The sequence below is a fragment of the Sinohyriopsis cumingii genome, chromosome 3 (genome assembly GCF_028554795.1).
Source record: "Sinohyriopsis cumingii isolate HCF-2022 chromosome 3, ASM2855479v2, whole genome shotgun sequence".
Taxonomy (NCBI): domain Eukaryota; kingdom Metazoa; phylum Mollusca; class Bivalvia; order Unionida; family Unionidae; genus Sinohyriopsis; species Sinohyriopsis cumingii.
This window is the reverse complement of record NC_142963.1, coordinates 147568759-147589143: the sequence shown is the minus strand read 5'-3', so window position 1 is coordinate 147589143 and position 20385 is coordinate 147568759. Positions and strand designations below refer to the sequence as shown.

General features: G+C 33.3%; 1 protein-coding gene across 2 annotated transcripts in view; it reads left to right on the top strand.

The window, feature by feature from the left end:
- The window catches only part of LOC149804105 (phospholipid-transporting ATPase ABCA3-like), a 121155-nt gene extending 101547 nt beyond the window's left edge, over nucleotides 1-19608 (top strand). For both annotated transcript variants that reach the window (XM_089954073.1, XM_089954072.1), the window contains exons 16-20: nucleotides 1320-1627; nucleotides 6517-6714; nucleotides 10932-11119; nucleotides 13213-13383; nucleotides 17688-19608. In XM_089954073.1, the coding sequence (XP_089810199.1) occupies nucleotides 1320-1627; nucleotides 6517-6714; nucleotides 10932-11119; nucleotides 13213-13383; nucleotides 17688-18114 (1292 nt within the window). In that variant the 3' untranslated portion in view covers nucleotides 18115-19608. The remainder of the gene's footprint in view (nucleotides 1-1319; nucleotides 1628-6516; nucleotides 6715-10931; nucleotides 11120-13212; nucleotides 13384-17687) is intronic.
- The last annotated feature ends 777 nt before the right edge of the window (nucleotides 19609-20385 follow it).

Genomic DNA, 20385 nt, shown 5'->3' with positions numbered 1-20385 from the left:
CCCCACTAAATTTAATTGATCAGTTATTAATTGAAATAGTTTAAGTTCAATGTAAACTAGCAAATGAGAAATATCAGTGAAGCTCGTAACATTTTCACATGATCAGAAAAATAAGTTAGATATTCAGATCATTGAATATATTCACTTACTCCACGACGTAATAGATGTTTAAATCAAATTTTATCTGCTCTGCTATATCCAACATCATAAAAATCCCAAATTACTCTTTCGGACTCTTACTAATGCCATGTATAACTTGACGAAGAAGCATGGTACACGTAGTTATATTATGTAGTGTCCTTATGCATTTCCAATAAACAAATACGATTCACTAAATATTATCAGTAATTAAATCTTATTAATAAATAAACCTCAAATCTGTGGTAAACAAAACAGTCACTGTTCTGACCTATAAATCTATACATTTATAATAATAGATTTATAAATCTATACATTTATAATAATAGATTTATAAATCTATAAATTTATAATGCCTGAGCTTGTGTGTCAGGGCAATTGTACATCACATTCCCTCGCTTGTTTCCACGTCCCACATTCATTACTCATGTGTAATCTTGACCTGTTTAGTCATTGATTTCACCTTAAATCAGCCGTCTCATGAATGGAATTCCTATAACAAAATATACATGTACATTTACGATATTACTAACTATTGAATTAATGGATATAAAATAGAACTTCTTAGTCTCAAACGATTAAAGTAAAAATTAGATTTTAAATTCAAAATATGATAAAAAGGTACATTTGTACACACACACACACACACACACACACACACATACATATATATATATATATATATATATATATATATATATATATATATATATATATATATATATATATCATAGTCATTGTGGTGAAAATTTAAAAATTCTACACGTTTGGTTAGTTTTATGCAAGGAGAGGGTTTTCCAGGCACATGCAACAAGAAACCAGCATTGTGAAGCAAGCAGGATCATTCCCGAGCTCTCCTTCCCACTAATGACAGCCAACCATTTAACTGTAAGGGACCTTTATGGACCCACAGATTGAGGCCAAACTATCAGGGTTCCTTGAATCCATAAAAGCCTGGGGGAGGTGGCACCATTCCCTTCCCCAGGAACAACTAGCAGGCTGCATTGCAGTCAGAAAAAAGTGGCACATGCACAGTTGTGTGCACGCCACTACAATTAAACTCAACAACAACAAACTTAATTTAAAGGCATTTTCAATGGATTTTCCCAGCAGATAAGCACTGTATAAGAAATACATTTTGAGTCTTTTTGTAATCAACATGGCTTTTTTCTCATTTACAGACTCGTCTAAAGGCATAGCTTGTTTTAAGTATCAGGACAGCTACCTGGCTTGGGAAACACCAGGGATTGGCAGATTCCTGCTCTTCATGTTCCTTCAAGGATTCTTCTATTTTTCATTGGTATTCCTCATTGAATATGGTATGAATGTCAGAATTACTTGCCTTGTCAGGAACTCTATTCCAACAAGAGCTGGATGTGAGATTGTCAGCAATTTTGATGCCACAGATGATGATGTGGAGGCAGAGAAGGATAGAATTAATGAGACAACCCTTGCATCACTAATGGAGACAGACTCGTTAGTAATAAAAGTAAGGTATCAATTAAATGGCCAGTTATTTACATCATGAATAAATTACAATACCTGCAGAGTCTTTTGATCATCCAACAATGTTGCAGATGCTAAATGAAACTAAGTGTTAGTGAGTGACCATGCTGTGTGAGTGTAATTCATGTACTGACTCCATATACTGGCCAGGTGAGGTTATGCTGATTAATTACACACCTGTGACACATACATGGAAAACAGTGCAGTAAGTACACATCACTAGTAATTACACAGACATAAGTGTAGCACTGAAATAACAGGAATACAATATTTAATAATTAAAGTATGAGAGATTTTAATAAATTCTTTGAGATTGTATTTTGTCTTCTTCCATCTGCACTGATACAGAATATAAAAATGTTGAATTTTGATATATTTTGACAATATTTTAGTAAGTTGCAGACATGCAGAATATATGCACATCGTGACTGGTTTTCTCAAACATGCAGCTTTTTATGAAAATTTGTAAAGATCTCTATTTTGGTTCAGTATATCACAAGAAAGAAAAATCATCTGATAACAAATATCTTACAGTATATGTTCGATTCCAACTACAAACATCATATACCCTGATCAACCCTTGCCTAAAGTGCCTGCAGAGCAGGGTCTATTTTAATAATTTTTGTATATTATTCCTACCAAGCTTCACAGACCCATATCTGCCAATTGGCTGTTCTGGATCTGTACAGTTTGAAATTTACTTCAACTTATAAGCAAGTAAAGATGCTACCGGGTATTCTGTGAGAAATTGATATAAAGAAACTGTGCAGATGTAATAGAGTAAAATATTCTGTGAGATTTTGTTAAAGTGGTCAAGCTATGTACAATATAAAAAGAACCATTTTAGTGATCTCTTGTCTGTCATAGCTATTGATGAATCATTGGATCCTCGAATCCCACCTGTTTGTCAAGTGTTAGCAAATGGCCATTACTGATGTGGCTCAGACAGGTGCTATCTAATCATGAGAGTGTTATGTCGACTGGTTTATCATAGCTTATCGTAACTTTAATGATTGCCACTTTATAATATATAGAAATTATAATAGTCTCACATGTGGTTTTAACATTTCCAATCCAAATTGTATAAAAATATCAGGTTATAATGACAATTCATTGTACTTTTATAATTATTTGCTTTTGTAATATGCTTGATTTTTTTGTGAATATGACTGCTATTAGGCAGGCTGGGTTATCATGGTGATTCATCAATTGACATGCATATTTGACTTAGCACCAGCTGGACGACTCCATTATGTATTTACACTCACACCCATAGCAGTTACATAGTCCTGTTCAATTATATATATATATATATATATATATATATATATATATATATATATATATATATATATATATATATATATATAATGTTGTATCTGATTGGATGAATCAGTGACCTATATATACAGAAGGTTAATTTCTATTAGATTTTCCTATTACTTGTTTATCATAGTCTTTGGTAGGTAGTATATAATAAATGGGATAAATGGATATTAATATGTTTGTTAGCATCTGATTGGTTGACCATGTCTCCTCAGTAGAGACTATATGTTTTTGATTGGTTGAACTTATCCCCTCAATAGATACTATATGTTTTCATCTAATGTACTTTCTAAATACATTTATATCATCTAGACCTAATATTATTAGTTTGAACATGAATGATATCGCTGTGTCGACATTATGGCTTTATCCTTGGAAAGAGTTCTTATCAGAGTATAGTAAAACTGACATGTTGTGTTCTTATAATAATATATAAGTTTGCCTAGTGAAATGGTCATTTGTTAAGTTACAACAAACATGCGAACGATATAAGGCCCCTATATTTTGCTCTCTTAGAATTTGTTTGATTGGATGGCAAATAGGGGTCTTTAACCATTGTTTATACTATTGGTCCTGGAAGATTTTGCTCCGTCCAAGGTATTTGTGCAGGGTTTATTTATAGTATGTATGCCATCAAACAGATTGTATGAGTGCATTTATTGATGTCAATTTGTCCATTACACTAAATCTGGTAAATGTAGCCAACAGTATTTTCAGTTCCTTAAATATTGCTTTAAGATTACACTGAGACTGTCTGCACAGAGAATTGAATGTATATTTAATTTTGTGTTGGTTCATTTCCATTAAGCAGAAGTACAAGTCTGAACAATATATATGGTAACATTATACATACAACAGTGTTTTCACATGAAGAAATGTTTACTAAAAAGCTGTTGTTATATCATGAAACACTGCCATCAAATTGTTATTATATCATGAAATATTGCCATCTAAATGTTGTTATATCATGAAACATGCCATCTAAATGTTGTTATATCATGAAACATGCCATCTAAATGTTGTTATATCATGAAACATGCCATCTAAATGATGTTATATCATGAAACATTGCCATCTAAATGTTGTTATATCATGAAACATTGCCATCTAAATGTTGTTATATCATGAAACATGCCATCTAAATGTTGTTATATCATGAGCATCTAAATGATGTTATATCATGAAACATTGCCATCTAAATGTTGTTATATCATGAAACATGCCATCTAAATGTTGTTATATCATGAGCATCTAAATGATGTTATATCATGAAACATTGCCATCTAAATGTTGTTATATCATGAAACATTGCCATCTAAATGTTGTTATATCATGAAACATGCCATCTAAATGATGTTATATCATGAAACATTGCCATCTAAATGTTGCTATATCATGAAACATTGCCATCTAAATGTTGTTATATCATGAAACATGCCATCTAAATGTTGTTATATCATGAGCATCTAAATGATGTTATATCATGAAACATTGCCATCTAAATGTTGTTATATCATGAAACATGCCATCTAAATGATGTTATATCATGAAACATTGCCATCTAAATGTTGTTATATCATGAAACATTGCCATCTAAATGTTGTTATATCATGAAACATGCCATCTAAATGTTGTTACATCATGAGCATCTAAATGATGTTATATCATGAAACATTGCCATCTAAATGTTGCTATATCATGAAACACTGCCATCAAAATGTTGTTATGTCAGGAAACATTGCAACCTAAATGTTGTTATGTCATGAAACATGCCATTTAAATGTTGTTATATCGTGAAACAATGCCATCTAAATGATGTTATATCATGAAACATTGCCATCTAAATGTTGTTATATCATGAAACATTGCCATCTAAATGTTGTTATGTCATGAAACATTGCCATCTAAATGTTGTTATATCATGAAACATTGCCACCTAAATGTTGTTATATCATGAGCATCTAAATGATGTTATACCATGAAACATTGCCATCTATATGTTGTTATATCATGAAACATTGCCACCTAAATGTTGTTATATCATGAAACACTGCCATCAAAATGTTGTTATATCATGAAACATTGCCACCTAAATGTTGTTATATCATGAAACACTGCCATCAAAATGTTGTTATATCATGAAACATAGCCACCTAAATGTTGTTATATAATTAAACAGTGCCATTTAAATGTTGTTATATCATGAAACATTGCCATCTAAATGTTGTTATATCATGAAACATTGTCATCAAAATGTTGTTAATCATGAAACATTGCCACCTAAATGTTATTATATCATGAAACATTGCCATCTAAATGTTGTTATATCATGAAGCACTGCCATCTGAATGTTGTTATATCATGAAACTTTGCCACCTAAATGTTGTTATATCATGAAATATTGCCACCTAAATGTTGTTATATAATTAAACATTGCCATCTAAATGTTGTTATATCATGAAACACTGCCATCTAAATGTTATGCTGTTATATCATGAAACATTGCCATCTAAATGTTGTTATATCATGAATGTTCCAAAGTAAAAGGATAAAGTCTTTTTCCTATGCCGTGTCTATCTAATTTTTGAATGTGACAAAGTGTGATAAAGTCTCTTTCCTATACCTTGGCTGTCTAATTTAGAATTTGATGAAGTGTGATAAAGTCTCTTTTCTTTACCTTGTCTATCTAATTTAGAATTTGACAAAGTGTGATAAAGTCTCTTTCCTATACCTTGTCTAATTTTTCTAATTTGATGAAGTGTAAGAAAGTCTCTTTCCTATATCTTGTCTTTCTAATTTTTGAATTTGATGAAATGTGATAAAGTCTCTTTCCTATACCTTGTCTATCTAATTTTTTAATTTGATGAAGTGTGATAACGTTACTTTCCTATACCTTGTCTATCTAATTTAGAATTTGATGAAGTGTGATATAGTCTCTTTCCTATACCTTGTCTAATTTATAATTTGATGAAGTGTAATAGTCTCTTTCCTATACCATTTCTATCTAATTTTTTAATTTGATGAAGTGTGATAAAGTCTCTTTCATATACCTTGTCTATCTAATTTAGAATTTGACAAAGTGTGATAAAGTCTCTTTCCTATACCTTGTCTAATTTAGAATTTGACGAAGTGTGATAAAATCTCTTTCCTATACCTTGTCTATCTAATTTAGAATTTGATGAAGTGTGATAAAGTCTCTTTTTTCTATGCCTTGTCTAATTTAGAATTTGACAAAGTGTGATAAAGTCATTTCCCTATACCTTGTCTAATTTAGAATTTGATGAAGTGTGATAAAGTCTCTTTCCTATACCTTGTCTATCTAATTTAGAACTTGATGAAGTATGATCAAGTCTCTTTTCTATACCTTGTCTATCTAATTTAGAATTTAACAAAGTGTGATAAAGTCTTTTCCCTATACCTTGTCTATCTAATTTATAATTTGATGAAGTGTGATCAAGTCTTTTCCCTATACCTTGTCTATCTAATTTAGAATTTGACAAAGTGTGATCAAGTCTTTTTCCTATACCTAATGTCTATCTAATTTAGAATTTGACAAAGTACTATGGCAATTTCCGAGCTGTGAATAACATCAGTGTGGGTATCCCAGCAGATGAATGTTTTGGTTTGCTTGGGCAAAATGGAGCAGGAAAAACTACAACCTTCAAAATTTTGACTGGAGAGGAGAGGTCAACAGTTGGAGAGGCCTATCTGCAGGGCTGCTCCATCAATGACAACATTAGAGAGGTATGGGTATAAAATGCACGTATATAATTCGTAATCTATCAGAAACAGTTCCAAGCCTGGTCTGACGTGACGTGTTATACCACCAAATTAGGATTGCTACTGTCATTTCAAATTATATTTTTCAAAAATAACTGTATAGACCTTGGTCTACTGTTGTATGAAATACTGGCAGGTCATGATCCCCTTTGTTTGCTTGAAGCTTAAGTATATGCATGAGAGTCGACCCAGTCCAAGCTAATATTATATCATGACATTTGGCATCAAACCATGTCAATATGGTCTTTGTTCCACTTGTATTGAATGTAAAGAACTCTAGTAAACTCAGGCAGTGGCACCAAAGTTCAGGTTTTATTGTAGACTTTTTGGCAAGTCAGATGGAGGGATAAACTAACACATCAAATAGGTGACACACAAACTCTTGGTTTTGGATGGTGGATATTCTTATATTTAATTCTGAAAGAGACACACGAAAAAGTAACAATCTTCCAGTTATGGTTTATGCAAAACTGATGACAAATGATAGAGTCCTAAATATTAGTCCCAGTAGGTACATATGTGTCAATACGTTGAGGTTGGGTCACTCACTGTTCAGTGTCTATTCTTCTTCAGACTACAGTTGTTTGGTTTGCATTTCAGTCATGTGACAGATAGTTATGGAAGTATTTTTGACTGATGAAAAAAAGGAGCAACCTATTTTTTTGTGTGTGTACAAGATATGACTTTCCTTTACTCTTTCACTTTCCAAGTGCACTATACTACATATCAGCAACATCCAATATGGTCTTGTGGATGACTTCTGAATATCTGCAGATAGTATTACTAATAACAGAAATGAAAAGACTTCTTGGAAGTTAAATGGATGCTAATATGGAAAGAAAAATTCAAACATAGTCATTAATATCTCTGGAGTAAATATACAGTAGTCACTTTTGTATAATATATACTGAATGGAATAGATTTATATTTTGGAATGACACCCACTCCTGTAATTAATCCCTCTTCCCAATTTTGCCATGGGTGCTAAGCTAGCCCTCTTTTTGGAGATTTATATGTTCGGGCATAATGAAAGATACGAGGGCCCTTTCTGTACTAAACAAAGCTTACCAACTTCGTTTCAGGGAGCATCTTCCCCTTCTAAGGGCCCCCATTCTTTCTCACCAGTCGAAACTGGTTCATTAAAGTAAAGAATTGCACACCTTCTGCAGAAGAGTGCAGTAGAGAAGGTGATAAGTGACCAGTCTCTGGCTTTCTACTCTCCAATGCATTAAGGCCTGGCAATTTGGCAATCTCCTTCAATCTTCAGGATGGATAAAGACATATTTTAAGTTTCCTCCATATAGTAAATACCTTTCGAGTTGGGAGATCTTTGTTAGACTTTGAGTTATGTCAATCATCTAGACGTCTCTTGAAGAAATGTTTTAAAGGCTATACAATTGTCTTATGCCCACTTGCGAACTCAACAGATACCCATCCTTCGTGCAAGGCCTGTCCCGCTGATGATTTATGGTGAACAGGTCTGGACTTGGTCAAAACCTTGAGCATTCATATCTTATCACTTCTCAGGATTTGTTTATGTGGGGATGAATATCCCTGTTAACTGATGGTGAGTTTCTATTCCACTGGACAAGATAGACAAAATCATATCTCATTTGGCCACATTTATTACCATGTCTTGATTGGCTCACATACACCTATTATTTGAACTCTGCAGAAGACCTGTTTCCACTAGGGAGGCTGTACTTGTGCCCTTTAATCATTCATTATCGGAGGATGATACGAGAGCCACATATTGGCAGGTGCACACTCTTCTCCTTTTTTACATCCTGTCTTTGATGCATCAGAATAAATTCATCTTTTTTTTTAGCCCTATTACTTACAGCAAAACTAAGTGGCACAATCGGCTGCCAAGTTATAGTAGTGAGCACTTTTTACCATAGGAGTGAGCATGTCCATTTAGTAGTTCCATGATAGGGGTGTAAGCTTAATTTTGTGTAATACTTACTATTACAAGATTCTATCCTCTCAGCTTATTTTGATGTAATAATATTTGTGGTCTAGGCCCCAAAACTGGAGTATATCTCTCATGGGCTTGTGGCACAGGAGCCATGTTGGGTCTGTGTTCTTTATGTTCTAGATTGTCTGGATCTTGCCATCTAATGGGAGAATGAGGATTCTTTTGTCCTGGAGATTAAGTAAGTCAAAAGTGATGGGTAGGTAATACATAATTAAACTTAATTTTGCACCATATCTACATCTCCACCACATTCCGCACCAAAAATCTTCATTTTGCACACATAATTTGGTTATTTGATGAAACATTGTCCTTGGCACATGATGTATGAGAAATTAGTATGATGATAAGCATGTTTGAATATTTCATAATGATTAATTATAAGAGAGGGAGAGAGAAACATAATTTGTTGGTATACTTTAAGCTAACACCAGCAATACTTACTGAAGTTTGACCTTCATCCTGATTCGTTAAAGCCATGAAATACACAATTGGTCTATATTGCGATATTTTGATGACTAAATCATTTTTGTATTTAATGCCATTCCTCAATTGAAGACACGCTATACACTGCGGATATTATAAATTGCAGACTAATAACACCCATCTCCAAAAAGAAAGAAAACCCGTGAGAACATTACTGACTAGCTGGAAGCTACTGGCAACTTTCTCACATACCCACATGGGTCAATCATGACAATCGAACAAGGAGAGATGGCAGTGATCTGTCAAAGTGAGCACTTTAGACCACACAGCCAATCGGGTGTTAATTCTGACATTACCAGTTAAAAAGGGAAAATAAACGTACCAGAAATATAATCTTATAAGCTGTGTTCAACTGAAAACAACATAAACCCTAATCTGCCATCACATAAAATGTCAGCAGATTAGTGTCAGTGTTTTTCTGCTGATTGCGCCAACCAAACTGCATTGGCCAAGATATACTGGTGCACTATGTAATGGTAAATCAGGATCTATATAATGTGCAGTTCTACTCAACTTACAAGCAGTAATATGTGGCACTTAAGTTTTTTTGGACACATGTTTTTCAAATATGAGTTTATTTTACTTATGGAAGATGTGTAAATAGTTTTATTAGTATGAAATTATATTTTTCGTTCAGTTGAAATATGTTTCTTTCATGCATGAAAATATTTTCCTCTTTGTGAGAGCATTTATATGTGAAATAAATTAATTGCTTTACTTATATACAATATAATTAATTTCTATTAACAAGAATTTTATAATTATAAGAATGTATATTACTGATGTAAAATAAACATTTATTTTGCACATGTAACATTACAGTTTACATTTATTAAATGGATTTTAGCTCTTCTGGGTCATACCTGAAGTTCTCTTGAATGAATGTTCATATGTATGTGAGTTGTTTGCCAAAAGTATTCTATCCAGTGGCTGGCACAGCAGCTAATTTGAAAATCAACAGCTCAAGAATATCAAAGATGGTTTCAGCTTTCTTTGGTTAGAAAGCAAAATAAGCTTAGCTTGAGTTCCTGGACATTCTTTTCTGACAGACAATAGATAATTCTGACATTCTTTTCTGACAGACAAAAGATAATTCTGACATTCTTTTCTGACTGACAGTAGAACTTTAGTCCCTTCCATACACCCTTGTTAGCTATCAGGTAGTTACACATTGCAGGAACTGCTCTTTGTTTTTTCCAATCCTGTTTAAAAAACTAGGTTAATAAATGTAACTTTTGGAAACAAAATGAATATAACTCTCATGACTCTGTTGTTCATAGGAAGAAAATTGTTACTATATTCAGTGGCTTTCAAAATCACGTGATAATCATTTATGTTGATTCAGGTGTACTGACAATTCTACTAGTTGCCAGGATATTGTCGGCGATGTCATAAGCTGATGGTATCCAATATACTGTTGAAAAATATGATAATTCTGTTATGAAAAATGATGTCAATGATGTAATGTGATAAGCTATGATATTGCACTTACATAAAGTGATTCTTGTTATCAGAAAATATGAAGCTGGTTTATGACATATCATATACATGACATCTTGTGACAAACTATTTTTATCTGTGATCCAAAAGTTGGTAACATTAGGTATTGTGCAAATAATTTGAGACTTTTGATGAAAAATGTTTCCATGGACATTATGTGATAAGCTGTTACTTACATCTCTAAATTAGAACCAAAGTTCATTGCATTAATTCATTCCAGGTTCACAAGAAACTTGGTTACTGTCCCCAGTTTGATGGTCTGATAGATCAGATGACTGGCCGTGAGACTCTTACGATGTTTGGCCGCCTGAGAGGAATCTCCGAAGGTCAAATCAGCGATGTTGTGACAGAACTGATAGATGTCATGATGCTTAGAGAACATGCAGACAAGTGGACTGCCTTTTATAGGTAAATATAACTGTGCCAGGAATATAACAGCTATGTAAATTAAACAATTTTATCAACTGTAAGTAGCTCTTTCGGTATTGTTATGTTCCGAGTTCTGTTGCAGAATTTGTTGCCTTAGATTCCATTCATACCTGCCAAGCAACCAGACATGTTGTTGGTGGTTTCTGATACTCAAACAACATGTTTTGAGGTCCCTAGTGAATGTAGGTGGTGGTGGAAGTTGGAGTAGGTTGAAGTATCAGTGCAAGTGACCAAAGTAAGCAGTCTAATACAATTAAGAATTATTGTTACCTATTGATATAAAATAGCTGGAAAAATACTGATATTCACAAAAATATGTACGTCCACTCACATAATCACAGCCACACCAATATTAATAACAAACTACACAATGTTTATGGGGTCCCATAAGGCCATGTGGTCTAAAGCTCTCACCTTTTCCAATCACTGCAATATCAGCTCTGTCCTCGTGGGTTCAAGTCTCCAGCATAGCCAGTGTGTGTATATGAGAAAGCTGCCAGTAGCTTCCAGTGGATCGGTGATTCATATTTCGATTTCCCTGGTTTCTTCCTCCACCAATTAAAATAACTGCCATGTATAGCTATTGTGTGCTAAAAATGGTGCTAAACCCAACATAAGAACAACAAAAAGGAATCTTCTGTTGTAAAGATCCAATGGGCTGTTGGATACAGTATTAACTTGTAGTTGCATACTTTCTTGTTCTCAGCAGTTCATTAGAAGGTGTGAAGGTCATGCAAGTGTCATTTGTATTCATCATTGCACTCTTTAGATAATAGATAATATGTTGTTTAGATTTCATTGAAGATCTCGTTGATAATATCTAAACATTTATGAACGTTCTTTCTGCATCTACTCCGATACATGGTGGTGCTGCTATGTAAATGGAAGTCACATCCTATGGAAGGACTAATGTAGATATGGTTTTTGTATAGTGCAGAAATTAAAAAATTCTCCCGTTCTTGCTGAACTTCACAAATTCAAACTCCAACAAACGAGATTTCAGAAATTTAGTGTTTTCTGGGCTTGCTCACTTCACAGCTTGCACATCCTTCCTTGAATCACATTTTGTGTTTTGACATTTTGACTTTAAAATTCATAAAGAATACTTCCCCACTGCTCCTAGCATTGACACAACAACTACTGAACTAAAAATGTTTATGCATTTTATGTAATTAGTAAAACCAGACTTAAAAACATTGCTTCTGATCTCAGACTAATTAATACATTTTATGAAGATTGCTTAAATATTTAAATTTAAGTCAATGAAACTTGTGTTTTGTCAAAACTCATTTTCTATTTACTTAATGTCCAGTGAATGTACTTATACAAATTGTCCAAATGGACTTCGACAGTGATGCACAAAGGTACAGCAAATCACTTAAGCTATTGTCAGTCAGTTTAGTAGTTGGTGGAATGTTATTTGTTTATTGCCTTAACCTTTATATAATTGCCTATTAACCACATAAACTGTAAAATGGTGATAGTATTCCATAGGATTAAGTGTGAATCTACGTAAATCACATCTGTTTACTCTTAAGAGAGATTACAGGTTATGGGCATGTATAATTGTACCATCAATAGTCTATCGTTGTTTCATAAGATTCCCTTTAATAAACGATTTTATGGTTGAAGACTGTAAATGCTTATGGAATGTTCCTGCAAAATACAGTTTGGAAGTATTTTTCATGATCTGACAGGCATGGCCATTGTATTCCGTGATTATGATTTTATAATAATAATGTTGCCTTCAGCTGAAGGAGCTTTTCTTCTGTAATGTCTAGTGATGGCTATGGTTCCCATGACCAAGGACAGAGCACTATATGTCGCTAGACTCTTCTTTAGGTGAACAGTTCTCAAGAGTAAGGGCAATGATATATATTTTAGTGTCTCACAGGATGTAATATGACATTAGCTGATATTGGCACATGACGATAGTGCTCGAGAAAACAGATGCAATGAACAAAGAAAGGTATAATATCTCACGGTGAAATAGAAAAAGCTTACATATTCATTGGTCTACAGCATTATTGGGACATTACCATTTACGAGACAAGAAAAATTTCCATTTTCAGTGGAGGAAACAAGAGGAAGTTGAGTACTGCTATCGCTATTATTGGAGACCCACACTTTATATTCCTGGATGAACCCACTAATGGAGTAGATCCTAGTGCCAGGAGACAGATCTGGAATGTCCTATCCCAAATCCGGGCCAGTGGTCGCACCATTATTCTCACCTCTCACAGGTATGATTTAACTGGAACAATTTTGAAGGAAATGATCAACAGTAGTTGAACATGGGGACAGGACTAATTTTATTGATGCTTTTTGCATTAAATATGATATACTGCTGGAATATAGTATTTTGCATGCTACTACAATGTGAAATGTTGCTACTAAGGTCACATAGAATGACTTGTTAAAAATATGTCTTTGATTTTAGGACTACTGATTTAAGACTGTAAGTGCATAAGTAATGATTCTGCATTTGTTGTCAAGTCCCAGGCATCCATAACAAAAGTATTTGTTATTGTTACTCAATGTAAATTACTTTGAGGAGGATCTTGAGTTCATAGAAGACGAAAATGGTGCCCATCAAACATTACTGTCATAATATTTGCCACTTTGAAAATCATGTCATTGTTACATGAAGGTTTCAATCAAACTTTTCTTGCAACATGGCAGAGATCTTGTAAAAAAAAACTGATGGCTTTTTGTTTTGACAGGATAGTCTCACTGAAATGGAATTTTCATTAAATTGAAGTTGGTCCTAATTTAAAATGTTTGACCTCCAACATGCTGTGCACGTCAGGCATCTTGAACATCATGCTATCTCTACGGCTCAATAATGGATAATACTATTAATACACTTATGATCTTAAGTGGGTCTTAAATTAAAATGATGCCAGTCTGACATTTAACGTAGCTGCAACAGCAGCCATTTTGAAAATTTCGTCATTGCTACTCCTCATGATTAAATTTACATTGGATTTTCACTTAAAGTCTTTTTTGCATTGCGTAGCTGGTCCGAAATTTATAACATGCTGATCTCAGCTCAAAGATTACTGTCATGGCAGCAACATTGAACTGACTATACTACTTTTCCTCATCTGATGATATCATTTACATGAGATTTTTACTACATCATTTATTTTAGTATTTTGTTGGTCTTAAATGAAGATGATGGCTGCCACCTATAACATAAGCACCATGCCAGCCATTTTTAAATTTGTCACTACTTCTCCTATTGAGTTGATGACCATATTGTTATGAGGGTTTTCACTAACACACTCATTCCAATATGTAGCTGGTCCCAAATAAAAGTCAATTCTTATTGTCAGGATGGTTGCCAAGGCTGCCATCTTAAAATTCTTGATATGCCTAGTCCACTTGAACGAATAGTAATATTGGTATAATGAATAGTAATATTGGTATAATGAATAGTAATATTGGTACTAGGTTATCACTGAATACTTGTGTAATGCTGTAGAATCCTAAAAAAGAGAAAGTCTATCTGAACATGGAATCAGCAGGAGCTATTTTGAAAATCTTATTACTACTCCTCTTGATAGTTTTTATTACTTCTGCTTTGTAGATGGTCTTTGATGAAAATGGTTTGAATCTGATATGTTGGCCACTTTAAAAACCATGTTATTACCTTTGCAGATATCCAAAAGAGTTTGTGATTTGATCACAGACTTTTCAGTGACTGATATTTAAGAAAGTGGTGTGGGTCCCATACACACATGAAAATCTCACCTCCAGTACATCTGCTAAGATCTATTCTCCGGATTTTACATTTAATTGCAATTCAATAATCTTGTCACTTATACACTGAATTCAAAGTTAAATGCTGTTACTCATTACAAAAAATATAATGACTTATACACATGATGTCCCACCCAGTCACGTTATCCTGACACCAGGCCGACCAGATGTAACAGTAACCTCTTAATGCTGAGCACCAAACGAAGCAGATGTTAGAACCATTGGATAAGTCTTTGGTATGACCTGACCGGGCTCAAATCTGTTACATCCCACATCTGAGACAGATGCTGTACCTACCAGGCCACTGAAGCAGTCTTGATGATTAAGTATGACAGAGTTTTTCTTAGGCACAAGACATGGCTTCATTATTCGGCAATAACAAAAGAAGGAAGAAAATGCACATCTTACTAAGACCCACAAGTTCATTTTAGCCAGAACAGTGTCAGTTCCTTTAAGGGACCCTTGTTCTTCATGGTATATATCTGACATTGAATCTATTGAAACTTTTCCATAATAATATTGCTCCAGAGTGACTAAAACATGTACAACGTGCAAACCATTTTTCTCACTATCAGTACAAATAGAGCGAACTCAAACTTTTTGAGTCAGATGTAAAATCTTTGATGTCACATGTCATGCTGCCAAACATTTGATGAAGGCACACAAATAGTTTTTATCCTGATTGATAAATCAAAATTATGGCAATGTGCAAACCTAAAACCATTGGGGAACTTTTTTGCAAATATGAGGACAGATCAATTAAAGGTAGTAAGCTTACATCATTTCATGGGTGTGATCGTAGCAAAAACAACACGTACTTTACAGTAAAATATAGCTATTCAAGACTAAATGTGACTGCTGAATATTTTTCTCTATGGGCACTGTGTTTCATACAGATCATGATTATAACAAAATTAAAAAAAACATAGCTAATGTTGATTTTATTTCCAAGTGACATTGTTTTGGTGGGTGGGCTAAGACATGTTTAGTTACATGATGTTGAACAAAACTAAGTCTTATTTGCTACATTCTAAAGATGTTGCAGAAAGATTCTCTCAACCGTAGCCTTGTTGAGTCAGTTTTAATCATAGCTGACAAACAGACTAAAGGGTGCAGGTTCAAATGTCCTTGTGCAAAGCACTTTACTTGCTACAGCACAGCATAAATGACTGGTGTTGCTATACTTTAAAAAACACTAAACCAAACCTGAATACCTGACTGGTGTTGCTATACTTTAAAAAACTCCAAACCAAACCTGAATACCTGACTGGTGTTGCTATACTTTAAAAAACTCCAAACCAAACCTGAATACCTGACTGGTGTTGCTATACTTTAAAAAACTCCAGACCAAACCTGAATACCTGACTGGTGTTGCTATACTTTAAAAAACACCAAACCAAACCTGAATACCTGACTGGTGTTGCTATACTTTAAAAAACACCAAACCAAACCTGAATACTGGACTGGTGTTGCTATACTTTAAAAAACACCAAACCTAAACGTGAATACCCCACTGGTGTTGCTATGCTCTATATATACCAATCTAAACCTAGTGAACAGCATATTATCAGAATTATCCTTCAGCAAAAAATGAGAGATAAACTTTGTATCTAATGTAATTAAATACAAATAATCATGTAATTCTTTTTAAGGTCAAATTAATTTGGTATTTTATATTCTAATGTTAACTTATCTCAAACTGAAAACATTAAATGACAATAAATATGACAACATGAGTAACGTCGGTGTCTTGCCAATTAAATCCACATACATTCCTGCAATTACTTCATTTAAAACGGATCAATTTAAGCCCCCTATACTTTTTCCTCTGACCTTGACAATGCTATGACAGTACATATATTAAATTTTGTCGAACACTACTCAGAAATGTCACTGTATTTGAAGTTTGGTAAAACAAGGTTGTAAAATTCTTGCACATGATCATCACATGCAAGTAAACCACCATATTTAGTAAATTTCTTCCTTGCATCTACGGATGAGATAGTTACACTCAGGTGTACATGGAGGTATACATAATGATCTGTTCACAAGATAGTTACATGGAGGTGTACAGAATGATGGATTAACAGGTGAAGAATATTACATGATCCCCAACCCTTTTGAACAGTGCTGAAATAATGAATTGTCCAAAAGAGACCCTTAAGTATGCAAATAAAAGCAATTAACTGAATTTAATACAGTTCTTGTATTTTATTTTTCCTTTACAATACTATCTCACAACGTGGGGAAAAAATCTAACAGTCTCACTCCCCAAGTTATATTTATCTCTAGTATATTAAATGTCTCCGGCTTAGATTTTTCTGGCAACATTTTGAACAAGAAGAACATGCCAGAGAAGTGATTTGTAAATTGCATGTTTGAGCTAACATGTAACAATTATAATTTAGATCATGCTAATCTGCATAATCTGAATGTGTACCTATTCTAAATACGTTTTTTTTTTTAAATGTCACACTTTATTTTCTGCTTATTCCATCTGTGATTGTTTGGATATTTTACAAATGATTGTGCAAATAGTCTACACATGATTGTGTACATGTGCTGATTCTACACATGATTGTGTACATGTGCTGATTCCACCCATGATTGTGCGCATTTTCCACACAGTCAACATCATTTTAACATATGCTTTGGTATTTTGTTTTGTCTCTATAATGTACATATTACAGATTGTTATTAACCTGAACCATGTTTTGAGTAGAAACTAATCTTAATTTCTATGATATGAACATGTCATCAAAATGTTTTGCACATTTTTCAGTATGGAGGAATGTGAAGCCCTTTGCACTAAGATCGTCATCATGGTCAATGCAGAGTTTGTCTGTTTTGGTAGTACCCAGCGTCTAAAGACAAAATTTGGTCAGGGATTCTCTTTGCTCTGTCGAATGAAGATGACTACAGAAGGGGAACCAACTCCTGTGGAGCCCTTGATCAGTTTCATACAGCAAAATTTCCCATCAGCCCATGTCTTTGATGACAAGCAAGGTTACATCCATTTCCAGATTCCAGATCAGAATACTCGACTGGGACACATCTTTGGTCGTATGGAAGAATCTAAGGAATCATTTGGTGTAGATGATTACTCAGTACATCAAACCAGTCTGGAACAGATATTCCTGGCCTTCACATGGAATCAAGTCCCTCCAGTCAAAGAAAAACGAGGATTCTGGACGTGCTTCAAATGCTAATGCTGTACATGAATTGAAATCACAAATGGAAAGAAAATCTCCTGTTGATTTTATAATTTATTTAACTTTGGCCAACAAGCATTACATTGTAGACACAATTTAAATATTATACAAGCTTTTATGTTTGATCTTTTGCATTATCAGAGTCAGAAAAAATGAAAAGCTTATATATGCATGGCAATCATGTGCTAAATAAATGACCTATACACATTAGGTTATCATATGTTCCAAGTATATAACTAAATAAATGACCTATACACATTAGGTTATCATATGTTCCAAGTATATAACTAAATAAGTGACCTATAAACATTAGGTTATCATATGTTCCAAGTATATAACTAAATAAATGACCTATACACATTAGGTTATCATATGTTCCAAGTATATAACTAAATAAATGACCTATACACATTAGGTTATCATATGTTCCAAGTATATAACTAAATAAATGACCTATACACATTAGGTTATCATATGTTCCAAGTATATAACTAAATAAATGACCTATACACATTAGGTTATCATATGTTCTAAGTATATAACTAAATAAATGACCTATACACATTAGGTTATCATATGTTCCAAGTATATAACTAAATAAATGACCTATACACATTAGGTTATCATATGTTCCAAGTATATAACTAAATAAATGACCTATACACATTAGGTTATCATATGTTCCAAGTATATAACTAAATAAATGACCTATACACATTAGGTTATCATATGTTCCAAGTATATAACTAAATAAATGACCTATACACATTAGGTTATCATATGTTCCAAGTATATAACTAAATAAATGACCTATACACATTAGGTTATCATATGTTCCAAGTATATAACTAGATAAATGACCTATACACATTAGGTTATCATATGTTCTAAGTATATAACTAAATAAATGACCTATAAACATTAGGTTATCACATGTTCCAAGTATATAACTAAATAAATGACCTATACACATTAGGTTATCACATGTTCTAAGTATATAACTAAATAAATGACCTATACACATTAGGTTATCACATGTTCCAAGTATATAACTAAATAAACAATCTATAAGTCCTTACTGGTATGGATAGAGGCATGAAATTAGTAGTTTAAAATTATAATATATTGGAAAATCTAAATGGAAACATGTTGAAATAATCACACACACACACATGCACAAACATATATACATGTGTGTATATATATATATATATATATATATATATATATATATATATATATATATAGTCACTCCTGTATATTATGTAGCAAACTAAGCACATATATGTGTACCTTAAAATAGAGGGATGTGGGTTTAATCCTGCTTGTGTGGCAATTGTTGTATGTTTAATTGTGTAATAAGTCCATTTACTTACATGCATCGATTTGCAATGTTCTCATTCAACCTTCTACTTATTATTGCTCTGTTTTTATCCATCATAAGCAATGTACTGTTCAATATATTTAATAAATCTGGACATGTAAACCTCATAGATAGTTACGGAGACTTTTTTCTTCCAACATGTGCATAACATAAATAAGGGCATACAACCTACAACTTGCAAGAAAGTATTATATGATCATTGTCTTCATTTTATAGTATACAAAAAAAAATGGAAATGATTTACATTTTAATTTTAAACATTTTTATGAAAGGCTATTTTTACATGCACTTAAATGTCATGAAAATAATGTGAGGGCATTAGTATAGGCCCAACCATTAATGGCCACTGTTGACAAATTGACAAGATTTGTATTGGCTCCACCATTAATTTTCACTGTTGACAAATTGACAAGATTTGTATTGGCTCCACTATTAATGGTCACTGTTGACCAATTAACAAGATTTGTATTGGCTCCACCATTAATGGTCACTGTTGACAAATTGACAAGATTTGTATTGGCTCCACCATTAATGGTCACTGTTGACAAATTGACAAGATTTGTATTGGCTCCACCATTAATTTTCACTGTTGACAAATTGACAAGATTTGTATTGGCTCCACTATTAATTTTCACTGTTGACAAATTAACAAGATTTGTATAAGCTCCACCATTAATGGTTACTGTTCAGAAATTGACAAGATTTGTATAGGTCAATCATTAATGGTTACTGTTTAGAAATTGACAAGATTGCAATCGCAGGTTGAACTCTCTCATTAAGGAGACACTGTGATGGCAGGTTTTGCCCTCCAATTGAGGAGGTAGAGTACTGCCTTGAAGGAGGCTGAGCACCAAAACCATTGATAGCACCCTCCCTTTGAGAGG